General features: G+C 43.7%; 1 protein-coding gene across 8 annotated transcripts in view; it reads left to right on the forward strand.

Annotated features, from left to right (window-relative positions):
• LDB2 (LIM domain binding 2) overlaps window positions 1-15,243 on the forward strand; it is a 381,494-nt gene extending 366,251 nt beyond the window's left edge. The window contains exons 6-9 of one of the 8 annotated variants that reach the window (XM_027103290.1): window positions 4,905-5,028; window positions 8,089-8,240; window positions 10,828-10,970; window positions 13,877-14,107. In XM_027103290.1, coding sequence (XP_026959091.1) covers window positions 4,905-5,028; window positions 8,089-8,240; window positions 10,828-10,932 — 381 coding nt within the window. In that variant the 3' untranslated portion in view covers window positions 10,933-10,970; window positions 13,877-14,107. Of the gene's footprint in view, window positions 1-4,904; window positions 5,029-8,088; window positions 8,241-10,827; window positions 10,972-13,876 lie in introns of those variants that run through there. The other 7 variants (XM_027103293.1, XM_027103292.1, XM_027103291.1 and 4 more) reach the window with 7 other exon arrangements.
• The last annotated feature ends 246 nt before the right edge of the window (window positions 15,244-15,489 follow it).

Below are 15,489 nucleotides of genomic sequence, written 5' to 3' on the forward strand. Positions count from 1 at the left end.
CCCCAAGGCATCAGCTTTTTAGGCCAAAGCCAACTCTGATAGGCATCACCCAGTCCTGGGTTCAGGCCAGGAGATGAGCGAAAAGAAAAGGTGTGGGTGTGCAGCTAAGGAGAATCAAATTTCTCCAGGAGAACTGTCAGATGAAAACAAAACAAAATAGCATACTGTCTGGATCTACCAGGTTCTTTGTTACTATGAACAAAGACAGAAGTCCTGGGACTGAGCTAAGATGTCCCTGCCCAGCCAGGACATGTGGTAATTGGGTATATACATGTGCACATGTACAAAGCATTCTCCACAGAGGAGGCAATCAGTTATTTATCAAATGGACAAATTCATCACTTCTAAGCCCAGAGGACAATGCCCAATTTGTCTGCTACTAGCAAATGACTCCTTGCTATAAATCTGGCCAAGATATCTGTTAAATCATTCATGCATCCATCCACCCATTCATTCACTCATTCAGCAAGTCACCATTGTGGTTATAGGTTTTGGTTTCATACCAAAGTGTCAGTGCTGGGCCAGAATCCCAGAAAATGAAGTCGGAAGCATAAGGAGAGCAAGCCTGGCCTAAAACTCTCACTAAATCTACCCAAAGGCATCCTCAGAGCTTTGCCAGGATGGGCAATGGGCAGTGGTTTTCTTTGCGATTCTAAGTGGACCTGGCAGGAGCTTCCTATTCAAAAAGAGGTCTCAGGCCTTGCTGGCTCCTGCCACCTTGCACAGTGCCCTGGGATTCTTCCTGGTATCTTCAGGCAACCCAAATAAAGAGGTAAACTGAGGCAAGCTCAAATGACCAGAAGTTGAGTTTATTCAGGAATAGCGGAGGAACTGCAATTAAGGAAACATGCTGTGAGCCAGCCCCAGTGAGTCCCTTGAGGATTAGGGATGGGCTGTATTTATGGACAAGGAGTGCAAAGACAGGGAGGTCCAGCCAGAGTCCCAGCAGCAAGTTCATTGGCTGGAGGATGGGGACGGATTCATGGCAGCTGTTCACTGGTCCGGAAGTAAGTTTCCATCATCTCTAAATCAAGTACTTATGGGAAATCAGTCTCTCACTTCTTAAGTTCCCTTCCTCTGAGGGCAGGTTGGGAGTCTCTGTTTCCTATCCTCCGGTTCTATTTTAGATCGAAATCTTTTCACACCTCCAACACCCCCCGCAGGTGTAGACCAAATTCACTCATGATGCTGCAGTGTTGCAGATGTCACTGTCTGAGGCCTTTCTTTTCAAGCAAAGGGACTGGTCCACTGGGAACTTTGTAGCAGACACAACTTTACAGATAAAATTGTTCTTTAAAAATCAAAGGACGCTGTGCTATTATGCTCAGTTCCATTAATATGCCTTTGAGGTTGGAGTGAGGGGTGTGTGTGTGTGTGTGTGTGTGTGTGTGTGTGTGTGTGTGTGTGTAGGGCGGGGGCAAAGGCATCTATATTGTAGCCTGGATCATATATATTACAAACAGGGGACTCTTTACCTGGAATCAATGGATGGGAATGTAAGAGGGTTCATAAACCTCCAGATATTTTGTATAAAATTTGGAAGACAGCCTGCATAGCCTTCACCAGATTCTCAAGGGGGTCTGAGACCTCAGGGAGAGCAGGAATCCTGGCTCCAGAAGGATTTGGCTAGTGACTGAGGGAACCTACCCCCCGAACTTTCCTGGTCTCCTTTCATAAGGCCCCAGGCCTTTGCTGTTGCCAAGATGCACTGGCTTGCTACGGGAGAAGGCAGGCTCTTGTCTGAGTTAGTTCTGCCACCTACAGCACGCAGCCTGGCAAAGGCACCATCTCTGCACCAGAGCTGGAGGCTCATTTGCATATATGAATAAGGGGCGGGATGTCTCTCCAGCCCAGTACCCCTCCACTGGAAGAAAAATGACTTTGGGGATTCCTGATTAGCATTCAGAGATGCAAATTCTTTTGGGGTGGGTTACAGCAACGGGAAGATATTTTTACATGAAAGGGGAAGGGATAAATCCTGAGGATTAGCACCTGTAAAAAGTGTTGCCCAAAACCCCAAGAGGAAAGGCACCTGGGGAAAAAAGAAAGAGAAAATGAGCTCGTGAGTTCTCACAATAAACGCAACTCTCCTACTTCCTAGTATGTGAAATGCTGATAATCCTTTCTAGGTCCAAATAGGCCTGACACTTAGGAGAAAACTCAATAAATGCTTGTTGATTTAAAGTCATAGAAATGTGGTTTGTTTTGCAATCTGTGCTGTGCTTGCTAATACGTAATCGTAATATCTGTTTGTTGAACTTATGTGTCAAGACGTATTATCTCAAATTTCCCAAACAATATACAAGATGGGTATCGTTTTACAGGTGAAACTGAGACCCAGCATTACTAAGTGGCTCATCCAAGGGTATGCATCTGGTGAGAGACTCAAAATCTAGACCTAGGTCTCTTGATTTCTAAGTCCATGTTTGTTCCACTCCATCCATGTATTTTATAGCCACTGTAAGTCAATCGCTCAAGAATGGGAATGGACAAAAAGGAAATGGCTTTAAAACCTTTATAACATTTTTAGTTAAAAGAAAAAGTTTTCCCAGTCTTTAGAATTTCTCTGAAAGCTTTTCTTACTGCCCTAGCTTAATAATAGATGCAAACATCTTCTGACCCTGTCTGAAGCTAGCAGTGGTTCTTCTTTGGTGGATAATCCATTCTTATCTCTATGTGTAGAGATGATTGTGGAATCCTTCACTCCATTTGGTATGAGTGACAGGGGAAGACTTGAGGTTGTCTGTAATTTGCACATACTTTGATTTCCAGTGTGGAGTTGTTAGTAGAGGAATACACACTTGCAGTCTTGGAATATGGACTTAATTGCATAGTAACCCTCCCTCTTTCACAGGGTTTTCCTTATTAACATTTTAGGTTTCAAAAAGGACTCCAAAGTAAACAAGAAGATAGACAAGATTGAAGATGCATCATAACTAACCCAGATCTCATTACTTTACAGCCTGATACACTAGGGTCCAGTAGCTTTGTCTCTCTGGCTCACATTGTACCTGTGTTGTTCAGGCTTTGAAATCTTAGTCTCTTCTTCCAAAGAAACTGCAAATGGAAGGAGATTACAGTTGGCCCTTAAATGGGGTTTGTGGTTCTGGCAAAGTTTAGATCATTGATAGGTAAAAAGGGCTGAGAAATTTTTCTAGATGAAGGCAATTTTGATTATCATGCCTAGGCTTGAGAAGAGAGGAAGGGCGTGGAAAAGTGAGGTGGGGGGGTACGAAGAGAGGGGAATTTGAGCTGGAAACCCCTGGGGATTTGTGCATGTCTTGCTTCTATATTTGTCTCTTCTAAAGCCCAGCATATGCATTGCAGTGGATCTCAATTTTGGGTAATATTTATCAGAATTAGATAGGAGAATGCTTTTTTAAAATACAGATTCAGGACCCCACCTCCAGACTCAGTGAAACAGAAAGGGCAGAGTCTGGAAGTCTGCATTTTTAATAATCAACTCTTCTGATTCTGACAGAAGTGTTCCTTAGACTTTGAGGAACATTGGCATAGAAAGGTCCTCCAGTCTTTCTAAGAATCACTCCTTAAATGCATCCATTCATTTGAGCCAAATCTAGGAACACAGAGATAAAAGGCATAGTCTCAGCATTCAAAGAGTTCAAAGTTGAGTGGAAAAGAGACTTGGAAGCCGATGGTTACAAAAAGTAAATGAGTAAGTTTGTAGAGCAGAAAGGGCTGTGTGCTCTGGGAGAGCTGTAGAGTCATCCAACTCAGCCCGCACAGGGAGAGGTGCAGAGCCAGGGGCTGAAAGGCCTAACAGAGGAAGGAACTTTGCCTTCAAGGCTGAGTGGGCATTAGCCGGGAAGAGGGAGAGCAAAGAATTCCAGGTAGAGAGAACCAGTGGACAATAAGGAATGTGGACTCCAGGGAAATACTCAGGTGAGAAATGGCAGAAGGGAAGGGAGTAGTAAAAATGATGGCCCCATGAACATGGGGATTGCACATCTGCCTTTCATAATAAAATGACCTTTTTCCACATGGGAAGGTGCATTGCCAATGTTAGTATAGCTGTAACTGAAACAGCAATGGATGCATTGTTCCTAGTCTTGGTCTTTGCCCTTTCGATGCAGCAGCATTCTGAAAAGCTTCCAAATGAGAAAGAATTCAGAAAAGTCCAAGGCAATCCTAACTGAATTTACCTTCTTATTTCATTCATTAATCTTTGTCATCAGAAGTCTTGGACCAAAGTAAAGCTGAAAGATCTAACTAAGGGAGAGAAGAAGGGCAACCGTGTGCAGAACCACAGAAAAAGCTCCCATACTGAATGAAAGTCAGCATATGTTACTGACATTCTCATCTTGTGTAAAATACAAATGAGTATATGAATAAAAATAAAATAGTGTTCATCATGGCCCTTTATAAGAATTAGGATCAAAAACATAGCTGTAGTTGCCACTTTCTTCTCCAAAGTTTAAAGGACGGCTTTCACTGCCACATAATCTACATAAACTAGCATTGTAACTCACAGTGTGTGGTTATACAAACAGGAACTACAGCAGAGACCAGAGTGGAAATCAGAGCACGCTGCGCTCCATGGAAGAGAGCTTTTTTCTTTAACCAGAGAGAATCATTTCAATTCAGAATAGAACCACATATATCCACGCAACAGTCAGTACAGAAAGTGTGGGGATGTGTGTGTGTGTGTGTGTGTATAAACCACACTCAGCTATAATATGATATTATAAATGATGGTAAATTAAGTGGGCCTTATCAAGTGTTGGTAATATTTCTTTTCCTCCAAACTTATACAGAGAAAATCAAAACCCGGGGTTGGGGGTGAAGTACCTTTAAACTTTCTTTTGGATTCCAGCTGTTAAAATTATCTATTGCAAATAATGTTATCAAGTAGTAAAACACCGATGTCTTTGAACTCCTTGCAGTTGTGTGTAATACTGGAGCCAATGCAGGAACTGATGTCCAGACATAAAACTTACAACCTCAGTCCACGAGACTGCCTGAAGACCTGCTTGTTTCAGAAGTGGCAGCGGATGGTGGCGCCGCCAGGTACGGCTTCGTTCTTCACTCTCCATCTACATGCTTTTTCTGAGGCTTCTTCTGGGGATGAAGGCGTGTGAAAAGGAAGTGATCATAAATGTATCAGCAAAGTAGTTTATAAGGGATATCCTGACCGTGATATTGGACCCAAAGACACTGACTTTGTGAAGGGCAAACATCCTTCTTAGATGTAGTGACCATCCTCTACAGTCTCATCACTTGCTAGATTAGGACCTGAAACTCACAGGAGGAAACTGATTTATTTAACGTTACCAAGAAAATATTGACAAAGCCGAAATCGGAACCCAGGTTTCCTGTTTTCCAGTCCAGTGGTTGTTCCACTGGACAAGACTGGTAGCTGCTCATGGCTTACTGTGATTTTGTTTGTTCTTTGAAGAATGGTAGAAATTATGAAAAGAAAGGGAAGGAGGGAGGAAGAAGAAAGGAAGAATAGGAGGGAATAGAGGAGAGAAGGAAAGAAGGAAAGGAGGAAGGGAGGAAGGAAATAAATAAATATTTTTGCTCTATTTTTTTAAGGTATATAATATCAAAGGGTTCTCTGATCATGAAAGGAATACATAAAAGACTCCATTTCTCTCACTTCCCTAGAATGTAGTTTAGATACTATAGTCTCCTGCTGGGGTTCTGAAATTACTGCTTCCAGTCATCATTAATTGTCCTTCTATCTAGTACATTTTCACTCCCAGGCATGTGTCGAGCCTCACTGATCATAAAAGCACAACGTATCCATTCGCTAAAAATTATTTTTATAAAGAGTAACTATTAACACGAGGCACATAGCCTTCTGAATCACAAAATATAATGGTCACCTTCCGCTGGTAATTGGCCAGGGGTTTTATGTAAAATGAATATAGCAGATGTAACCAAGTACATACTTAGAAGGCTGAGAAAAATGAGCATTATTTTACGTAGAATAGCTGCATCCCCATCTTACAGGAATTGTAGACATTTAGAACATTATTTTTCAAATGTGTTAAACGTGCGTAAATTGGCCTTATTTTCTTTCAGTACCAATAAGGCTTCAAAGGAAAAAGTTTCGCTCACTAGATGCTTTGAAAACCTATTTCACAACATGTGCACATATAATTCATATATTATTCATTAATTCAGTCATTAACTCAACAAGTATTTATTGAGCCCCTACTAGGTGCCAGGCACTGCTCTGGCCACTGTGGGTATAACACTACATGAAAATAGTCACAAACCACAGCCCTCTCAGACCTTCCATTCTCTTACTGAATCCTCACAACAACCTTATGAGGTATTTCTTGCTATTCCCATTCGATATAATAGGCCTGAGATTTAAAGAAGTAACTTGCCAAAGTTAGCTGAAGCTAGTCAGTGGAGGGCCCTATGTCACAGTAAGTTTTTATGTCTTCAGTTCGGGACTCTATTACCACAGCTACCTACTGCCAGTGGGAGTGATCCAGAGCCTACCATTTAGGTGTATTTCCCCAAAATTCCATGAAAAACTACGAATTTTTTTTTTAAAAGCAGCCGATTTCAATTCAAGTCAAAGGAAGAAGATGCCTGTCAGGGAAAGCTGGGTGTTTGCTTTACTTTAGAATGTACCTCTCAAGTCTCCTCCAGCCCCATGAGCTGGAACAATTCTGTTTCCTGTTTCCATAACCTTCAGAATAAGCACCCATAACTCTCTACGGATAGGGATGTTAGGCCCTTTGATGAAACTCTTTAAACATTAGAGATAAAATATTTATGAAGGAAAATATGTTATATAAATAGAAACATAATCTCCTACTTCATCAAAAGTCAGAGATAACATGATGGACTAAGTGGTCTTTGAAATGACCTTCAAGGAGATCTTCCCCATTGTCCATCAGAAGCAGTATAGATGCCTCAAGAAAATGCTCCAGGGTTACCTCACTTAGTTCCAGTATGGTCCTGGCTTACCTTCTCTCCATCAGAGTTGCATCTAGAATAGGGTTAGCAAAAAGGATGCTCTTACATGCCATTTCCAATTCATTTAGTAAATGCCTGGAACAGGTTTCTGAAGATTTTTCATTCTCAAAGCAAAGATTATAATAGTACCTAGTTAATAGAGTTGCTGTGAATGTAAAATAATGACATAGAAAACATTAAAAATATGAAAATATTGAGTCATGCTCATAATACATAATAAATAAATAATATTCTTTTCACTACACATTTCCATGAGTCCCTATACTTCTATTAAGATGTTGCCTCATCCTTCAGGTCCAAAATATTTTTTTTCTATTTCTAAACAGACCTTTCTGGAAAAGGTCTAGCTTCTCTTCATTCATATGTTGGCTGTAGCATACTAAGACATTTTTTTCCCCAGGAATTTTGAAATTAGTTGCATCTTTTAGACACCAGGATCCAAAGCATGGGTATTTCTACTGAGCTTGGGAATCCCTAAGTTCCACATCAGTGGCTGATGGGATGGACACTTCCTCTTCTTTGTATCCGGTTGGCTCAAAAGTTCGTTCGGGTTTTTCCATAAGATGTTACAGGAAAAACCCACACAAATTTTTTGGCCAATTTTTCAACATTTCAGTGTATGATAGAGCTGGGCTGCAATATGAGACTTCGCCAGTAGGTGCTGCTGTAACTCACCGGTTCACTTAATTGAGCTCGGCTCATACTTCTCTCAACCCCTGGAGGTTCCCTAGGAGTCCCAGAGCCCTCCTTTTGTTATAAAAAGAGGGTAGACCGCAAAAAATTTTTTTGCCCCAAATTCATAATGTTAATAATATTTTAAGTTCAAACTATAGTAGTGGTGTAACTCACCCTAAGACATATTAAGAGCTTCTAGACACACAGTAGATGACATCAGGAAGAACAATTAAATACAAAGCACTTTATCAAGATACTAAAGAAAAGAGTTTCAGTCATTGTGTGCTACAAATAAATCAGCAGCTTTCTTTTTTAGGTTTCATCAAGTTAAAAGAAGTGGAAAAAATATCAACAGTCCTACTCTTTTGAACTTACAAAAAATGGCTTCCCTGGAGGGCCCGTATTCTGGTGGTCACCCTGGCACTGACCCTCCTTCCATGTTTCATGTTGCAGCAGAGCCCACAAGGCAACCGACAACGAAACGGAGAAAAAGAAAAAATTCCACCAGCAGCACCTCCAACAGCGGCGCTGGGAACACTGCCAACAGCACGGGCAGCAAGAAGAAGGCACCAGCCGCCAACCTGAGTCTGTCCAGTCAGGTACCTGTAAGTCTCGCTTTCCTTTTAGGCTGAAATCCTGCCTTTGCCTGTCGTCTCCCCGAGTCCAGGGGCCCTACGGCAAAGTCTCTTTGAGCTGCAATGACCTTCTGGGCCGGGTGGGGGGCGGGGGAGGGGAAGGCAGGGACACGGGGTGGGAGAGGGGGAGGAGCTCTGTCCTGGAAACCTTCCACGACACACTGGGACTTAGAAAGGAATATGGAGAGTCTGTGCTGCAGTGGGACCGGAATGAAAAAGCCTTCAGAGTCGTAGACAGGAGATATGTCACTTAAGGTTTAATTAAAATATCACTTAGCAGGGTGCTGGTGGCATATAAGGGACTCTCAGCTCCATCACCGGGACCCTGTGCTCCCCTGGAAACTAGCTCCTGGCACTAAGGCTCCAGATTGTCCTTCGACTGCCCCCCAAACCCCCCCAGACATGGGCATCCCCTCTTATTTTAAGACTCAGGTAATTAACTCAAGGCCACTACAAATGCAGCTCAGTGGATTTCGCTTTCCCATATCATTAGCTTAGGGGGAGGCTCAGCCCCTGGTTTGGTCTCAACTCTCTCGACCTCTTGACCCCTTTCTTTCATTTCTGGGTCTTGACAAAGGAAATGGGCCACTCAGAAGGGGGCTTCTTTGAACTCCAAAACTGACAGCTGAGGGCGTCCCCACAGAGGGTAAACTGGGCGGGAACTTTCTTCACCTCCCATGTTTTCTTCCTCGATTTGCTCCCTTCTGCCTGATTCCTTCCTGACTCTGACTTCCTCATCCCAGTACTAGACCACTTACCACTTTTAAATTCTCACGTGTCTTTAAGCATTTCTTGCCCCTTCTCCCCACCACGATGACTTGTGGGGTTTCCTTCTCCGCTGCCCTTGTCACATCACCCTCACCAGGCTTTTGACTATCCTTCAAATCCTGGGATTTTCATGGTGCTTCATAGGTACCCTCTAGATACTATGTCTTCAAAAATGCGCCCTTTCTTGTAACTTCTCTCAAGCGATGCAGTTTTACCTTTTCCCTCTTTCTCACTCTTTTCCCTCTCTTGGTCTGTGGGCCTCAACCTCTGCTTCTGATCCTACACCATCTCTCTCCACGTGAGAGTGGACTTTCATTTCCAGGGGATTCTCCACTTACTTCTAATTGTGTCTTTCAAATCTGTCCCCCACCCACTCTCTCCCATTTTCCATTGGTCAGTTCTCTGGCTAAAACCAACCCCATCAGTACCTGAGAATTACCTGACCTCTCCTCCTGTCCTCCACAGACAGAGGACACGGTTGTCATCCCTGTTGCATTAGAAAGAAAAGGTCATGAGAAAGTGGCCAGCCTGTGGGATAGGTCCCATTTTCATTTTAAGACTGCTAGGGATTGTAGTTCTTAAAAAATACCAGAGTTACCTCTGTTTTTTGAACTGAGTTTTCACCCCAGAAGAGTCAGGAAAAAAAAAAAAATCGAAGGAGAAAAACAGAGTCTTTTTATTAAGGTGCCAGTAAGTTGATACCCAGTCCTGGTTAAATGGGAAAATGCATAGAAAAAAATGGCCAGGCGTAAATAAATCAACCCCAAAAGTGCACACAAGCAGCCCATTTATTCATCTAATTCTGGAGTTTTAGAAACTAACGTTTGTTAGTTTCCACGAACAAATGAAAGTACATTCCAGAGATTTCTGGAAATTTGACATAGCTACTTAAAGGCTGCAAGAATTCAGATTGGTTCAACAAGTGTTTTCTGAGCTCCTACTATGTGCCCCACACTATCCCAGGTGTTGGTAATAGCAAGATTTAAAAAAAAAAAAATCCAAAAAAAGACCCACCCAAGCTCTGTCATTGAAGAGCTCACTGTCTAATAAAGTGATAAAGAGGTTTCCTCTCTCCTGCCAGCTCAGACTCCTGGTTTCAGCTCACAGGGTACAATATTGAGAAAGATTCTGAGCCTGGACTGGGTCTGGTGGGCCATCCATTAGTGATGTCTGCCATGGGTATAGAATAGCAGCATACACATCCATGTATTTTGACATACCTGGCCTAGTCGGAATCATTTCCATTTTTTTTAAAGAGCACCTAACTTTTTCTATTCCATTATGCTCTTGTCCTCCCAACCTGCAATTGCATTTTGGTGGAAGATACCTGTGTCAAGAGGGTTTTTAATCAGTCTAGACCCTTTGGACAAGAACAAGGCGCCGTTAGAAAGTGCGAGTAGAATTTCAGCACTATCCCCGCCATGCAAACAAGGATGTTTTCATTAAGTAAAACTTAGAGATGGCTGAGAGAAACAGGGAAGTCATCCAGGTTAAGAAAATGTGTAAATTTCTGTATGTCCTCCAGCTGAATGGACGTCAAACGTATAAGCACTGGCTGACTTGTAGAGACCACATTATTTAACCCTGTCTCCTGAATGACCAGCACCCCTTTCCTGTTTAAATAGAAATGCAACCTGCAGGCCTTAGCTGCCTTGTCCGAAGGCATGTACAGATCGGGTGTGCTACCACGACCACGGCTGTGGTCCGCACAGCTGCCACGGCAGCAACGTGTGTGTCTGGCGAGGGTTAGGGTTTAATCCTTGGATTCTGCTTCTCACTCCATGAGCAGGGGCTAGGAGCGATCCCGAACTGCAGCCTCAACCCTGGGAGGGATGGAGACCTGTGTCATTCAACAGCAGTGACCCCTTCTGGCCAATTTAAGGAGAAGCATTGAGGGGCCCTGAAAGGAGTCACTTCCAGTCCTCCTCAGAGGTTGGTGGTCCTTGCACGGGGGATTAGTGAGAAGATGTGACACGGGCAAGAGCTGGTGGCACCTCCAGGCCCCTGGCGAGGAGCGGAGGTCTGCTTCCTGGGGAGTCGAGACCATATGGGTTACTCTCAGATGGACCAATATCGCCTCCTGTGGGACACACGAGACAGCAGGGACGGGAAGGAAATGCATCTCTCACTACCAATATTGAATGTTGGGGGGGGACTTTTAAAGATGTGGGGCGTGTGGGGAAAACGGTGGCAACATCCCCTAGTCAGAGGGAGCCCAGAATGTATGTTATGTCTCCACTCATTTTGTATGAGGATAACAAAGCAAGCCCTGCTGAGCCGAGAACCCCTATCCTCGCCCAGAGATTTAGAAGAGCCAGGTAGAGAGGTGTTCGTAACTATGTAAGTGGCCTCAGGTATCTACGTGCATATGAAGTCCTTAGCACACATCTCTTTTGTAACTTGCCATCTATTAATCACTCACGCATGCACACATGCGTGCACACACACACGCACACGCATGATTATGCATCTGGCTAAGGATACGTTTTATAATCAGTAAGGCAAATGTGGCATCTCTCTGAAATTTAGGATATCCATGCCTGGGCACCTTTTCCAGCCGTTCCTGGAACAAAGATATACCGAACATATTACGAGCCCGTATAAGCCCCATTTGAAGTGATGTAAATCACTATTTTCATAGTACTTTTCTGGAATGACTGTTATTTTCTGATATAATGAAGGCATCTGACATGTCGAGAACGTCTCTGCTAATATCACGCTTAAATTGGCTTCTTCTGTTTCCAAATTATGCTTAACCTCCCATTCTCCCAGCGTCTCTCGATGACCTTGGACTCACAGTACTAATGCAGACCCACGTGTCGCTTCTAACATTCTTCTCCTGCCCCGTGACACGTCATGCATGTGTTTCCCCAGCCCTGCAAAATGTGCTACACACAGGTCATTTGGTGGAATTAACCCTCATGTCGTCCTCCACCCCATCTTAACCTGGTCTTCCCGCCTGCCTTTGTTCCTGATCGTAAAGCGCGGTCTCCTAATTGCCCACAACGAAGTAACACTTTTTTATCCCCAGCACCCTAACGGGTCAGGTGGAGGCCACATTCCATTTAAAATCCTGTCAGCATTCTTGCCACTCGGAGTCTGTGTCTATTTTGTATCTCACTTTAAGAGTCCTCACGAGTCTCTTACATGTCAGTGTCATGTCTGGCTCTTCGTGGCATCATAAGTACATTCTTGGAAATACACAACTGAATATCCTGCCAGTACCTCGATTGCTGAGTCTTCCCAGGTCATATTTTAGGCATTTGCTTCATCTGGGGCATTTCTCTTTAACATCACTGTTACCAATTCACAAGAGTGATTAGTCTGAAAACACAGTGTGAAACCTATTGATTATCTCCCCTCTAATTCAAGGAGAATCGATCAATCAAACAAACAAGGTTTTCCATTCCAAAACAAATCAGGTGGTCACTAAGGGATTTGTTCAACTGGCACCTTCAAAATTCTAGAAGGACCCTGGCGGGGCCGCTGGACCCTCTCCTGACCACAGGCAGTATTCCACTAATATACTGCTCCAGGAAAGCCTCTCTTGCCCCAGTGAAAAGAATGTCTACCCAGCTGTCAAGGCAAATTAGCCTCCCTATCAGAAAATGCATACTTACGTCCCCAAAAGCATATGGCCAGCCCTGATTTTCCAGCCTCAGTGGAGGCTGATGGCAGTCGGGCACTCTTAAGTAGAATATTGCTCAGAGCCCGCCCAGCAGGATCCACCTGACGGGTGTCCTGTCCCATGCCCATGTCACCCATCAACCCCATAGGGTCCCCTTGGGACAGAGAGGCCAGAGCTGTGCCCTGTGTATGCGTCCTTCTCCCCTGTCCCCGTGCTTCTGCAGCGGTGGCCTCCGCAGAGCTCCCGGCTACAGTAGGTGGCTTCCTTGTTTGCATGGAAGGACAATTTGTACTTAAAGGAGTGATTAGATAGATTCTTCTTGCATGCTTCCATTTCTGATGACTACTGGCTTCATCATTGTAATTACAATTAGTGCTCTTCAACTTCCTTTTACGGCGCCAGCTGGACAGACTGGCTCTCTTTACTGCCCAGATTGGTGGTGGGGTTGCCTGTGTGGGGATAGGTGACAGGCACCATGGAATAACAGATGGTAAATTCAGGGCTTGTTGGCAATCAGCAGGTTTTTGCTAATGACTTAATTAGCTATGCAAATTGTCAAATCAGTGTGAACATTGTTTTTATCGGAAACTTTACCTAAATTAATTACCATAATTAAGTAGCAGAATGTCAAGGATATCGGCTGCATAAAAGGGCCTGGCTGAGTAGAGAAAAGAGAGATCTGTCTTCAATTAAAATGTATACCGTCCTTGGGACAGAGAAAATGCCGTTTGGAATGAGTTGCATGACTGTTGCAGAACTGCATCCTCCCCGTGTTGGCTGCTAGTTTCCAAAGCCATCCAGAGGCCCTAAATAAAAGTGGTGGATTTTTGGAGGTCTTGCAAAGCACCCAGCAGAAGGTTCCACAGCCCTCTTAAGAGTCCCCAGTGTCGGCAAGTTGAAAAGCGTGGATTTTTTTAATTTTGAAAAATCCATTTTTTTATTTCTGCAGATTGCTAGCATTGCTCGTTCTCCGGTGTCAGGCTGCGCACTAAGGACATAAACTCGCGTGGTTGTTACACATCAGGAGGCGATGTTTATTTCCTGTAGAAAAATCCAATATGCGTCTTGGCCCCCCGACATTGAGACTTGACCCCGGTGTACAGGACACGAGTGTGTCTGTCCTAGATCCCCCAGCGCCTCCCACTAGTGTTTTAAGCTGAGCTTCTCTCTCCCAAAGTTTCCCTGTAATAATGTCAGCTGCTGTTCACAGGATGTGATGGTGGTAGGAGAGCCAACTCTGATGGGAGGTGAGTTTGGGGACGAGGACGAAAGGCTAATCACTAGATTAGAAAACACGCAGTATGATGCGGCCAACGGCATGGACGACGAGGAAGACTTCACCAGTTCACCCGCCCTGGGGAACAGCAGCCCATGGAACAGTAAACCTCCCGCCACTCAAGAGACCAAATCAGAAAACCCCCCACCCCAAGCTTCCCAGTAAGATTGACCAGCTCCAGAATCCACTGTCAGTAGCCACCATGGGTTACACTCACTATTTCAGATCCTTACTCACAGGAGAGGAAGGAGGAGACATTAAAACTATTCTAAGCAAACACCGATTTCTAAACCACAGCGATCTGAGTTTCTCCTTTCTTTTTTTTAATTGAGAGGATCATTCCCAGTAAACTTCCATGACCCCTCCCTGGAGGCCTTCACAGGTAACACAGATACTGGCACTGATCGTAATTAAAGTAAGAGCAAATGCTAGCGCTTCTCCTGGCTCGGTTTTAACCACGTTTGTTAATTTCATTCCCCCCCCCCCCCCCCCGCCCCGGCCCCCCGCCCCACCCAACCATCCAACGAAGGCCATATTGTCAATAAACCCTCAGTGCTCAGGATCTCATTCTATGCCGAACCCAACTACAGATAGACTTTTTAATATTGTAAAATATTTTCTGCTTTTTGACTTGCATCTGAGAGTTTCTTGTTTCAGTAAAAAAAGAAAAGAAAAAAAATCCACTTTTGGAAAGTAATTTAAATGTACCTTTATTTTTTTTTCCCCTTCACCTTTTCTTTCATTGGGTAACAGCTAAGAGGGCCCAGCAGGGTAATTTATGGCCGAGCTAATGTCAATTTGTCCTCCAGCCTGAGTTGGTTCAGTCGAGCCCGAGTGCTGAAACAAGGAACGTCTTTTTGTAATCAAAGACACCAAGGCAGATTTTGATGTAAAGAAAGGCACTTGGCCCCCTGAGAATGTATGAGTTTGTAAAATTTCTGTTGATCCAAATATTTTCAAGCCATGTAATCCATTAATTTTGTGGGCAGTTTAATAAATCTGAAACTCTTTTGTGTTTTTTTTCGTTGTTGTATCTGAGTTGACTGTTGTTTCTTTTCATAGTATATTTCCTGTATAATATTTTGTAAAGCCCTAACCTAGTTCTTTTATGGGGACTTTTCTTTGGGAGCAATTCCAGTGTATTTATGTGAAACTTTATAAAAGAACTAATTTTTCCATTTGCATATTAATATGTTCCTCTATACATGTAAAGACACAGTGGCTCCGTGTGTTATAAAACAGCTGTATTTTATGTATGCTTTACTGATAAGTGTGCCAATAATAAACTGTTAACGACCAAAGCAAGTGAGTCTGGGTGTTTGTGAGCCCGGCAGAGAAATCTGCCCACGATGATGAGAAGTATTGAGCTTGGATTTACGGCCCAAGCTCCAGATGGAATGGAATTGTGAAAACTGCACCATCTTTCTAAGGTATGGTTTCTTTCCCCGCTCACTGCAGTTTACTTGGGCAGACACAGGGGTGCCTTCCACGTGTCAGGCACTGTGCTGGCTGAGGACACAAGGATGGGAAAGGAAGGGTTGGCCTGG

This window comes from Aethalodelphis obliquidens, unplaced genomic scaffold (genome assembly GCF_003676395.1).
Source record: "Aethalodelphis obliquidens isolate GAN/ISIS:26980383/991018 unplaced genomic scaffold, ASM367639v1 scaffold6, whole genome shotgun sequence".
Taxonomy (NCBI): Eukaryota; Metazoa; Chordata; class Mammalia; order Artiodactyla; family Delphinidae; genus Aethalodelphis; species Aethalodelphis obliquidens.